The following is a 12,334-nucleotide window of genomic DNA, read 5'->3' on the forward strand; positions in this document are numbered from 1 at the left end:
CAGGTTCCAACCTGGGGACTATAAATTCGATTTGGGGCACACCTACTCAGTTCCCAGACAACACAAAGTGCACAGTGCATGACCCAGAGCACCAGCACCAAACAAGAGAAAGAATAACCAGCACAATGGTAAGAATTCATTTCATCTTAGCAAATGGCTTTTCAGCCTCACACTATTACCATGCTAAATCAGTTTTACCTCAAGCTTGACTACAGCATTATTTGTATCACACACAGTAACCACCAGAACTGAATGAGCATGTTTATTCAAACACAAGTTACACATAACCCTTCAAGAAATACATTGCAACTAAGCCTTTGCATATCAGATTTTTTCATTTAGCTTGTCTACAAGACATACTTTGCCAAAACAGCATAATCAGACTAATTAAATGGTTACAACAGAGAACTGCATGTGATGAAAAAAAAACAGTTTAAGAACAAAGACCATACAGAGAACATATTACTGGATTACAGCCCAGCATGGATCATTCAGAAAATGACAGGAGGAAGTTTTATCCAACAGAACACAAGTGTACAGCATCATTAGTATACATTTTCCATTAATAATTATTAAAAAATAGAAAAACTGTTAACATCAAATATTACTTTGCTAGCCACTATACCTATAAGGTAAAACCATAAATGGACTAACTCTGCTTAGGAGGTGGAAAACCTTAAGTCTCTAGAATTAACTAGAGCCCAATTCAGCAAGCTACTTATGCATGTGCTTAAGCCCCACCAACACCAGTAAGGCTTACACATGTTGAAGTATTATAATTAACATTGAGAGATTTCAGCATGCATCAACAGTGAAGTGCAGCCAAACACTTGCACTGAAGCAGGTTTAAAAGTACACGTTACATACATACTATAAAAATAATGATCCTCCTCTCTCAATCTATTGTTCTATTACAAGAAAAACCCTTACTGGGTATGAGAAAAACTGACACAGTCCCCTGAGGAAGCACAGCTTTTCATGTTTTATTACACAACTCCAAAAGTATGCACAAATCAGTGCCAGGGACAATCTATCATAACTCTACTTTCCAACCTCAGTCTTTCAGAAAAACAGAATTTACCCAATTTGCACCAGTGTAGTATTATAACTCTGTATGCAATTTGCAAGTTCAAGATCAAGGAACTTGTTTCTTCACATCCTTCCCCAAGTGATCAATTGATTGACAGAACTATACAACTGTACAATAATGTCAGTGACTATATACAATCCTGCACAAGATACTGGAACAAAGCCGCAAAGTTACATAAATAAATGTTCAACTTCAAAAATATTTAATTTCTCTTGCATTTAAGTGTTACTAAAAACACAACAACAATCTCTGCAATTTTTGACCTGTATCAGCCCTCTCTAAAATTTGAAAAAAAAAATCCCAAAGAATTTCCTAGTCTTCCTTGTCTAGAAGTTATCTGTATGGCTGTTTAAATAAAACCAGTCTCACCATAGCTTTGAAATACAGGAAATACAGGTAGCCAGGAAAATGTTCCATATATTGGGAATGAAGCATTCCCTTTTGGCTGGAGGAATTTGATTGCTGGGTTTGGGGCTTTTTTACTTTTATGTAACCCACTATATAATAGTGAACAAAATACTTTTGTTTCATAGAAACAACTAACATTTGCCCACACCAGGCAAATGCTCTATTTACAGATAGATTAGGACTGCCTGACTGACAGTGAGTGTAAGTTGCTGAACTCCAAGAAACATGGAGCCTAAAATGGCGACACCCTCTGCTGAATCGCCTTCCCTTTGAGGATACGTCTTATCTGGAGAAGAGAAAAAGACAGAAACATCAGAATTCATCATCTTCAAGTGAGTCCTGAAAAAACCCCACCCTAGATCCAGTTTTGCATTCATTTATCCAAGCCTAAGTCCTGAGTTCAGTCACACCAGAAGTGATCGCACTTTACAGCATTTGAACCAATGAAATGCAACAGTCAACAACTCAGCTGTGCTTAAGTTACTAATCTTAGGTCAAGAGTCAGTTTTTTCATCAAGTACGAAAAAGGGATTTTCTTCCTCTGTTACTCAGGCCTAAGAACTGTCATTACTAATTCTGACAAGAGCAGTAAAAGCATGAACTCAGGCCACAGTGAGATGAGCAAGAGGAGGAGTATTGCCTCCAGTACATTGCAGGGTTACAGAAACAAAGCCTATCTTTACAGGTAAAATCTTTTGAGATTGAAAAAATAACGTGAAACCTAAAATTTCAGGTCTGTATATTCTGATCTTGGTGTTGAAGCTAAAGATCTAAAGAATAAAAAGGTATTTGCCAAATCATTTCCTTGAAAGCTGCAACGCAACACCCAAAAGAAAGTTCTGGAGTGGAATGCAGCTTTTGTGTGGACAGGGACAGAGGGAAGGAGAGGGCTGCTGTGAATTTTTTACCTGTTCCCCTACAAGGCCATCAGGAACCAGATGAACTGGCTGCTCGTTCTCCAGGTTCCTGGCACTGGGATCGGCTCCCCTGCGCATGAGCAGGCGCACAGCGTCCAGCTGGCTCACACGGTACTGCAGGCTGGCCGCCACGTGCAGGGCTGTGTTGCCGTTGTAAGCCTGGGGAGCACAAAGCCACTCCATGAAGGAAAACCTGGGGCATGAGCCTCTCTTTTCTCTGTCTGTATTATGGAAAAATCACCATACCTTTGCATTAACAAAAGAGAGATAGTTGGGCAGCTCCAAAAAGAGGCGAATGAGCTCCAGGTTTGCTTCTTCTGCTGCCAAATGTAAAGCGGAGCGACCACTTTTGCGATCCTATCAAAACAAGAAACTGTTTAGTCTTCCCTGCAGGTGCTTCACCTATCCAGGGGGAACATGCAGACAAATAAAAATAGAAAGCAAAGTAACTGCAGAGTGTTGAGCAAACATACTTGCACTACAATTCATCAAAAGTGAATCTGAATATATTTTAATATCAACATCTAATGAACAATGGAACCTGATCTCATCTGCAGGTAAGCTTACATAATGTAATATTTGATATTTTGGCTAAGTAATGGTCTGGCACGGCACAGACCTGAACTGCACAGCTAAGCAGTTTTTAATTAAAATTTGCAGCTCAAGAACACAGTGTCATCAGCACCCCACTACTATGGGTACCTCAGCATGCTCCAAACATATTCCTACTTTTACAACACTCACTCACTGCAGCCGGCGTAGCATCATTCTTAGTCTAGAGATTAGACTGTCACCTCCCTCTTTCCCCAGGGTTCGTTTGCATTGATAATACCTTGTTCTGAATAAATGGAGCATTCTCATCCCATCTGGGTAAATTAAGCTGTAGGGAAGCTTTCAAATTAGTCTTCTTCCCTTGTAATAAATGCAGCATGGGAGCAAGGGACACAGTCTGCTTCCACATTCTCTCTGGATCTGGCACCTCACACTAAGGCATTTTACTTACTTTCGCTTCAACAGAGGCTCCCATTTGTATCAGGATCTTGATGGTTTCTACCAGGCTCTTGTTTCTCAGCAGAAGCTCCTGGACCTCAGGGGAGTGAGGTGGCTGACAGTTCTGCAGTTCATGCAGCACAGCATTATGGGCCAGAACTGCACAGTGCAATGCTGTCAGACCTGAACAACAAAAAAAAAAAACCATAAAAATCATCATGAATGAACAAATTCAATACAGAAGTATTGACTGTCTGCTGGTTTCAGAGATTGGATAAAGGAGCTTCTACCCCCATTAAGCCCAGGGATGGTTCCATATTTGTAGGTGACAGTGACTGGTCCCAAGCAGCCTGAGATCTGGACTGTCCATCTACAGAACAGTGAAGCAGCAGCCTACTCTGGGCCCTCAGCCAGCAGATGGTGAAAGAATCCATTTCAAATGTATTTTTGTACAAACTGTAAGTTAGAAAGAGCTGGTTTATGGAGAAGAAAACAAACAGAACAGCCTTCTACTGCCAGATTCTGGCTACTGTATCCACTGACAACACTGGCACTCCAATGTTTTAACAATGGCCAGTTACAACCTAAGCTCTCCATGCCAAACACAGCAATCACGTGTAAGAGGAAAGAGCTCCTGACGGACACAGACTAATCACGTTTTCATCTGACATATGTCAACTGCACCTGTAAATTTCCATCTGAAAAGGAAATATTGCATTTTATTGCATTACCATCAGTAGCTATAAAACACTGTACTATCCAGTAACTCTGTAAATTATAAACTCTTAACTACTCACCATCATAGTTTGTTGCCTCAAGGTCCACATACTGATTGCTTCCCATAGCTCCCTTTTGGATTGCCTACAAAAGTGGGAACAGGCACACATTTACATCTTATCCAAACCACATACTGCTTCAAATTTGTTTATTGTCTTACTGCAATAGCTGCAATAAAGTTGCAATAAATAACAGTATTTCTGGAAGTGTTCAAGGCAAGGCTGAATGGCCTCTGAGCAATCTGGTCTAGTGAAAGGTGTCACTGAGCACAGCAGGGGCATTAGAATTAGAAAACCTTTGAAGTCCTTTCCAACCCAAACTATTCACTGATCCTATAGCTAAGAGGAGACTTACTGTTTTGGTTTGGTAAACTAGAGGATTCCCCCAAAATTACTCAAAAATGTTGATGAGAACCTTAATGAGAAATTCAGTCCCGCTTTAAGCTCTATGTGTAGACAGACTCACAAGGCTACCCAGAGAGAAAGATAAAGGAGGGATTTTTTTGGTGTGGTGGTGTTTCCAGAGTTTCCCAACAGAGCTAAGGGTAAGAGTCAGTGGCTAGGGCAGAGCTGTGTCTGCCTGGCTCTCACCTGGAGGACCTGGGCATGCCCCTTCTCAGCGCAGACATGCAGCGGCGTCCTGCCCCAGCAGTCTGTGGTGTTCACCTGAGCCCCCAAGCTAACCAGGTCCTGCACAATGAGATGCTGGTTGGCAGCCACAGCAACCTGGAAAGCACTCTGCAAACATCAAGAAGAAAATTTAAGCTATTAGTCATCTGATCTCTAACAGGAAAGAGCAACTAAAACAAATAAAAACCCTAGGTACCTGGTATTATTTAAGCAGTGATCATGAATACTAGGAAGCCAGGACAAATGAAGCAGAGCACATAGTTTTACCAGCTCAAGGTGATCCCAAGAAGTATTAATAGCTCAAGGTTAATATTAGTATGCAGGCTAAATCTTGGGGTTAATATTAAATAAGCATTTCACCACATCTTTCCCAGGATTCAGACATGCAGAAGCATTCAGGTGCAGAAAGCAGGTGCAAAGATTTTTTTCAGAACCTCACCTGGCCATTGTGCTCCTTAATATCCAGCATGTGCAGGGCAGCCATCTTCCTTGCAAGAACATAGGAGAGTGCTCGACGGCCCTGGGCCACAGCGATGTGGAGGAAGCTGCAGGAAAGAGAGGGAACAGAGTTACACCACCCGACACAAACCAGGGCTCAACACAGCAGAGAACCAAATGTCTACAAGAGGTATTATGCTGCCAGTTACACAGAGGAGGTCTGAAGCTAAGACAGGAACATGGATATTTTCTTACCAGGGCAATTTAAAGCACCTAAATTGCAATGTTTTACTCCCCTTTTAACCAAGCCTAACAATAAGCACCTCAAATTAGAAAATACATCTACTCAAGTGTACTGGAGCTCTGCATGGCAGCCATCAGCAACACCACACCTTTCCCCTGATCAGCGAAAACACTGCACTTGTGACACAAACACCGCTATTGAACTGCTTCACTATAACCCACAGTCTGCCAAAACCCAAACAGAAACACTCCCCAACCTCCCACAGAAGAAACACCAAGATAAACAGCACTCACGTGTCTCCATCGGCATCCTTTGCAAGGAACTGGTCTTGAGAGATGTTAGCCAGTTTGTTCTCCTCCTGCTCCACTTGCCACTGAAAAAATGACTTGCCCAGCTGCGTCGTGCTCCTGGCAACGTTTTGGTCAGGCAGCGAGACATTGAGAGTAGCCAGAGAGATGCTGCGCTCCAGACTGCCACAGAGGTTGCTGGAGAGCAAGCTGAAGTTGGGGCCATGAGGGGCAGCCTCAGCCTGGGGGTGGGCACTGCTCAGTGTCTGGAGGGGAGCGGAGATGCTGTCCGAGCCCTCGGAGTCGTTCAGGAGGGAGGAGAAGCTCTGCGGCGGGCAGTACGGCAGCTCGTGGCTCTCAAAGGTGCTCTGCTGGTAGGCAGGAGACTGATCACTGCCAACAAACGGCCTGTAGTCCAGGGAGGAGCCATCTGAGGGGTAACTCTGTGACAAATCTTGGCTCTGGGACGCAGGGAACTGGTAATGCTGTGGAGGATCAAGCATGTGCTGGCTGGTGTGGTCCTGGAACGCTTGGTACTTCTGGGACGGGGAGAATGCCTGTGTTCCCGGGCTGTCCTGGTACTGCTCGGCAGGAGAGCCGTGGCTGGAGACTGAGTGCAGCCAGCTCACCTGCACCGTGTTCAGGGAAATGGGGCTCGACTCGTTCTTGATGTTTATAATGTTCTGAAGCAGATCAGAGCTGCTCTCGTGCTTGGGCTCAGCTTTATGGGTCTCCTCCATGCTATCCATAGAAGTTGGTGTCTGGGGTGGGGTCTGACGGAAGGGGAAAAAAACCAACACAAGGCAAATCAATACAAGCCCCAGAAAATTAGAGGTATAGCTGTATCTGGTAGTTTCTGATCATACAAAGCAAACTGAAAAATAAAGGCATGGAAAAAATTACTGCAGACTTACCAGGAGATGTGGGTGAACATTTGCTTGGCGCTTGAAAGAAGGTCCATCAGAAAGGAGTTCAGGAGCCTTCCTTTTGCCACTGTGGCCCAGTATGCTCTTCAGTTCTGATGAAAAGAAAATAAATTTAGAATCCATTTAGAGGCTACTCTCACAATTGATTTAAAATGTTACTGCAGGGTATGTATTAAAACATGGTCTACCTGTGTATGGTTCGTAGTTCACCAATCCTCCTTGTGCCTGTTAAGAAAAATCCAAAATTTTCTGTTATTATAATGTTATTTCTGAGGGGAAAACAAACAAAAACAAATAAACACAAAAACAATCCACCGCAAAAAAAACACCCAACAATAACAAGAAAGCAGCCATGACTTCCTTCTATAAACACAGAATATACCTTAGAATAATTCTAGTACGTGGTTGTCTAACCCTAACTTAATTGCTTTTAATTAAGGTTAGAAAATGGAAATAGTTTAATGAAACTTAAATAAAACCCACTGTTTTTCTTTAGGCTTTTCAAGCCATTTGTTATAATACCACAAAACTCCAGAAAATCTAGAGAAATACATTATTCCTTCCAGACACCAGAGAATTTTTTGAAACATTAATAAGCCAGCCAATTTTACAATTCTTTAATGCCATGAACTTTCCTATGCAAATATCTTCCTCTGAAAACACTTATCTAGGACGCTTTCAAACATACACTCACAAAAAAAAAAAATCTAATCAAACCAAAAACAGCCTTTAATCTTCTCAGAATTTCCTGTAATTTTTTGTCCTTTCAGAGTGAACGGGCCTACCCTGTGTGCTTTGCACAGAGGCGCAATAGCACGACAAACAAATCTGAGAAAGATCCCTAACCCTTCCAATGAATGATCTCATTCCAGCCAACACGGAATTTCTGCGGTTTTGCAACACAAATGTATCTTTATCCAGACTCCCTTTAGAAAACAAAGCTTAGTATGAACAGTTTTAAATGCCTCCTTCTCTCACGGCAAACATTCTTTCTGATTTCTTCCCAGCTGCATTTTTCCATTATGCGTTGAAAAGGAAAAACACTGACTCCATCCACAGGAGATAAAGCTCATTTCTAGCATTACCGCAGAGTGCTTTCTTGCCAGCTTCAGTAACCATTAAAACCAAGCCTGTCAGCGCAGAAAGCTGCCGGTTACCTTGCTTTCCTCGGTGGCAGGAGCCGAGGACATCTGCTTGCTGCTCCTGAAGTGCAGCAGGAGCTCCTTCACGGAGTTCTTCACACGGACCCCCTGGAAAGGTCCTCTGTGCTGCTTTCCCCCCCCCATGTGTTGTTCAACTGTGGAGACACGAAAACAAAACCAGAATTTAAGCCACCCACTTCGTTTACACATAAAGAATAATAAATATAGAAAAAAAACCCCAAACAATCTAGAAACTCTCGTGGAAAGGCACCTAAAGCTTGGTTTAGCAGAGAGGAGCCAAAGAGCTGCTCCGCGTACCCTTTCGCCGTCCCACGGGCGTGCGGCTCCTCCGCTGCCCGGATGGGAGCACCGCGGCACCGGGCACGAAGCGCCGGCCAAACGCGCCCGCTTTTCTGGGCTTCGGCCGCTTTCCCATGCCAGAGGCTTCACCCCCGAGGGGACGGAGCGGGACCCGCGGCTCCGCGCTCTCCCCGCCACCCCCCGGGGCCGGGGCCGCCGCGGGGACCCGCCGTACCTTGCAGCGCGGGGCGGGGGCCGCCCCGGGGGTCCCTCCGGCCGCCGCCGCGGCTGCTCACCGAGAGGTCCGAGTCGGATCCCGGCGAGCCCGGGGCGGAGGAGTGCGCCGGCGAGCAGCTGCCCTCGCTGGAGTGGGGCGAGGCCCCGTAGAAGTAGGCGAGGTTGATGGGGCTGCTGAGGGCGCCGCCGTCGCCGCCATCGGGCGCCGCGTCGCGGCTGCTCTCCACGATCATGGCGGTGCGGCGCGGCGGGCGGCGGCGCGGGGCGGCGGGCGGCGGAGCGGGCACGGGCACGGCCAGGGCTGGGCGGGCGGCGCGGCGGCTCTGGGGGCGCGGGGCCGCGGCCGCGCTTATACCGGGTCCGCCCCCCGCGGGAGGGGCCCGCCGGGCGGGGCCGCGCTTCCCGTCAGGGCGGCGGGAGGAGCCTGCCCGTGAGGGCCGCTGCCTCTGCCCGGGAGAGCCCGGTCCGGGGTGCCGCCTCACACCTTGTCGGCCAAGCTGTCCCCCCGTGGGCTTCGCGGGATAACAGAATATCCTGAGTTGGAAAGGCTCCATCAGGACCATCGAGTCCAACTCCTGGCCCTGCCCAGGACACCCCAAGAATCACACTGAGCCTGAGAGCGTTGTACAGATGCAGCCTTGGCAACCCTCGCTTACCTCTGCTTGCCACCCTCTTATGGAGCTGCAGAGGTGGGGATGAGCAGAATCTCTGTCCTCCCACCACTGCTGATGCCACCTCATGTCCCCATTTCAGGCATCCCTTACACTTTGCCCCACTCCTACCAGTCCTTGGCTCCAGGACGCAGGCATGGAAGAACAGAGACTTTTTGGTCATGTGCATCCCATGAGCAGCATCCAGCGAGAAGGGGAACGTGAGCAGTTACTCACAACTGAGATGAGTCATCTCTGTTCCTCTTACCCGGCCTGGAGCAGGCAGGGGCAGACAAGGAGTGATTTTAGTTGTAGTTTGCACCATACTGTGGTGGCAAGAGCCTCTCGGTCGAGGCCACCTCAACCTTCTTCTTGGGGAGAAGTGGGAAAGCAACATGATGCCAAAACAAAAATGGGTGAAACCATGCGATTACTGTTAACATCACTGAGTTATTTCCAACGTTTTCAGGAAGACTTCTCAGGTTTCTACTTTTCAAACAAATATATCTGCTTTCACACTTCCGCTGAAGTCACCATCTTCTAAAATACAAGTGAGCAATTTTGCCCACAAAGTTGAGATTAGGATGTTTTTAGCACTGTGGCTGTTCCAATAAATAGGTAGTAAAACAACATGGTCTTACATGGTCTTTCTAAAGTATATTATGCAAACTGGAGGTCTGTAATTTATATGTTTTAATTGTATTGAATACCATGAATCAGTGCAATATGAAATTATATTAATCAGCCCATGAGGAGGCAGGAGGGAATTGTTTTATATTATTCAAATATTTCTCCCACCATCAAGTGAACAAAGGGTTTTGCTGAGAACTGTCTAGGCGGATTTCTACTCCAAAGACTGTTGTTTTACACCATAGATTGAATCTATGCAGCCAGAGTGAAATTTATAAGTAGAACCCATAAAACAAAATTAGATGCCAAGTAGTGGCAGAAATACCCCAATAGAGGTAAAAATTCACTTGCTCCCTGAGCAGAAACTCACCCCCAAGCGCACCTCCTCCCTCATTTAACAAAGCACTTTACACAAGTGAGGATTTATTAAACCAGGCTGTGTGTTTTAAGAAAGGAGAGGATTTGGTGTTCAAGCCTTAGACTTCAGTTATGATACCTTAACCTTAAGCAGATGTTTTTCTCCTCATTGAAAAGCACTTGGTGCTCAGAGATCCTGGAGCCCACAAATGCTCTTTGCACAGTCAGTGGCTGTGAGAAGGAGACACAACTCAGCTTCCAAAGTGGATCCAACTGATGGACCTTTGTGTTCTCATCCCTGCCAGGGAGCCCAGAAAGCCACTCATTTCAATCTCACAGGAGGCTCTACAACTCCTACAAAATGCATCTTGTCTTTCAACAAGTGGATGGTAATGCAAATCTGAGAAGTTGATAACCCAGAAAATTAGATTTGTCATTGCAGTTGCCTTGAAAATGTCAAGAGTAAAAGAGATTTCAAATCAAAAGTGGCTTTGTCTCATTGCAGTTCTTCTGTGTTGTAGAAGGTTCCTAAACCACATGCAGGCAGGGACAGGCAGCACCTTTATCCTTGCTATTCAATAACAATTTTGGAATGGATTTAATTAGAGATTAGTCTCAACATATGAATGAAAACTCTTCTGTAAAACAATTTAATGAGTTTGTGTTTGGTTTTTTTCCCTGAAGAGGGCATAGAATTTCTTTTTCTCTTCTATTCCAAACTCTCTACTCTCCTGAAAGTTGAATTGCTGACTTGCTCTCCTTTTACCAAGCAAAATCCATTTCAGGCAACAATTTGATACCTGAGCTCATACTTGTTTCATCAGTGACATCTTATTTATCAGGTCTCCTGGCATAAATCTACTCCCAGGCAAAGCAGATTAAGGCAAGTCTAATTCCACCAAGCTCCATAACAAAAGGCTCTTTCAAAAATATACACACACCCATTGGTTGCACAAGATGTGCTGGCTCACAGCAGCCCTGTGTTCTCAAAGTGCTTCTCTGAGAGTTACTGGTAAATTATTGCTACATCCACAAGCTGTAATTATTAATGCTGCAGACCTTGAGCATTAATGGGTTTTGGGTTTTGGCCCAAGCACTACGTAACATCAGTGGTGACCAAAACCCTGTGAGGCATCTTCAACCAAAGTAAGTTCCTCTGGGGCAGGGCGGTGACCAAAGAAAAAAGCACTTGTCCCCTCTCCTCCTTGGGAAGGCATCCGGCTGGTTTCAGCCTTCTTTGGCCGAGCTGTAATTCAGTGTAGCCCACCAGCCTCAGAGCTGGAGAAGGCTGCGAGGTGAGCACAAGGCAGCCACCCCAGCTCCCCGATGTGCCGTCTGCCCGTGTTTTTATTGCACCAGTTCCCTGCTGGGATGTATCAATAATGCCAACTAGTGGCCGTCGGCAGCAGCATTTGTCCTGAAACCACTTTTCTGTGCACCTGCAAAAAGTGAGATAAGCCTATCTTGGTATCTCAAATAACAACAGAAAGGAAACAGAATGCACTTGTTTCTGAAAACTCTGTTTCTTCTCTCTCTTCAAAGCACAGCCCACTATTGTAGCATTAAAAGCAATCAGTTTTGGTTTAGGTTAATCCAATATACTTGATTAATGAGATAACTTTTGAGAGTGTGACTTGTGCACATGTATGAGCTACTTCATGGGATCTGGAAAAAACTTTTGTTAAGAACAAAACCAAAATCCAATTGTCTTCAAGCTTGTGCTTGCTGGGTAAGGGGTCTCATAACAGAAAGCAAAGAGGCTGAATACCAGCACCTTAGACTTCAACCACCTGCTAAACACCCAGGCTAACCAAGGTCATGTTTATCCCCTTTGCCATCCTAATCAGAACAAGCACAGAGAAAAGACGCAGTGTGCCTGCGCTGCTTGGTCCCCGGGGCACCTACTGGGGTGAGCACTATAGGGATTGTAGGCTTTAAATAAATAAATGAATGAATAAAGCAAGCCCAGTGAGTGCAGCTTTGCCTTCCCTGTGGAGCAGCACGTAGTCACTGTGCCAGGCACACTGTACAAGCTCCCTGTGTGAGTGAGGAACATGCCAGCTCTCAGAGCAGCCCTTGGTTTGGAAGGTATGGGAGCAGAACAAATCTCTCCCCTCATCTGTCTCCTGAGCAGCAGCATGGAGTAAGGGACAGCCTCTAGGTGAAATGTCAGAGCACAAACTGCTAGAAACAAGTACTTGGTTTTGCAATGTTTCTGGAGCAGCATGACCTTCGTGGTGTTTCTTAAACTGGACATAAAAATGGTAGTTTACAACCCAGTTGCTTAATGCAAGTGAATATTTGCTGTGTTG

The 12,334-nt window shown here is 45.3% G+C and overlaps 1 protein-coding gene across 2 annotated transcripts; it reads right to left on the reverse strand.

Moving 5' to 3' along the window:
* Nucleotides 1-249: 249 nt before the first annotated feature.
* Nucleotides 250-8,675, reverse strand: NFKBIZ (NFKB inhibitor zeta). 2 transcript variants are annotated; one of them, XM_064725102.1, is made up of 12 exons: nt 8,445-8,675; nt 7,864-8,003; nt 6,895-6,931; nt 6,695-6,798; nt 5,787-6,553; nt 5,251-5,356; nt 4,773-4,919; nt 4,203-4,266; nt 3,419-3,588; nt 2,662-2,772; nt 2,407-2,574; nt 250-1,784 (listed from the first exon to the last, which is right to left on the reverse strand). In XM_064725102.1, exons 2-12 carry the CDS (start codon nt 7,990-7,992, stop codon nt 1,731-1,733), a joined length of 1,857 nt encoding a protein of 618 aa, XP_064581172.1. In that variant the 5' UTR covers nt 7,993-8,003; nt 8,445-8,675; the 3' UTR covers nt 250-1,730. The 2 variants fall into 2 exon arrangements, with proteins under 2 accessions (XP_064581172.1, XP_064581163.1); XM_064725093.1 differs by having other exon boundaries at nt 8,384-8,675.
* Nucleotides 8,676-12,334: the final 3,659 nt, after the last annotated feature.

Source organism: Zonotrichia leucophrys, chromosome 1 (assembly GCF_028769735.1).
Source record: "Zonotrichia leucophrys gambelii isolate GWCS_2022_RI chromosome 1, RI_Zleu_2.0, whole genome shotgun sequence".
NCBI lineage: Eukaryota > Metazoa > Chordata > Aves > Passeriformes > Passerellidae > Zonotrichia > Zonotrichia leucophrys.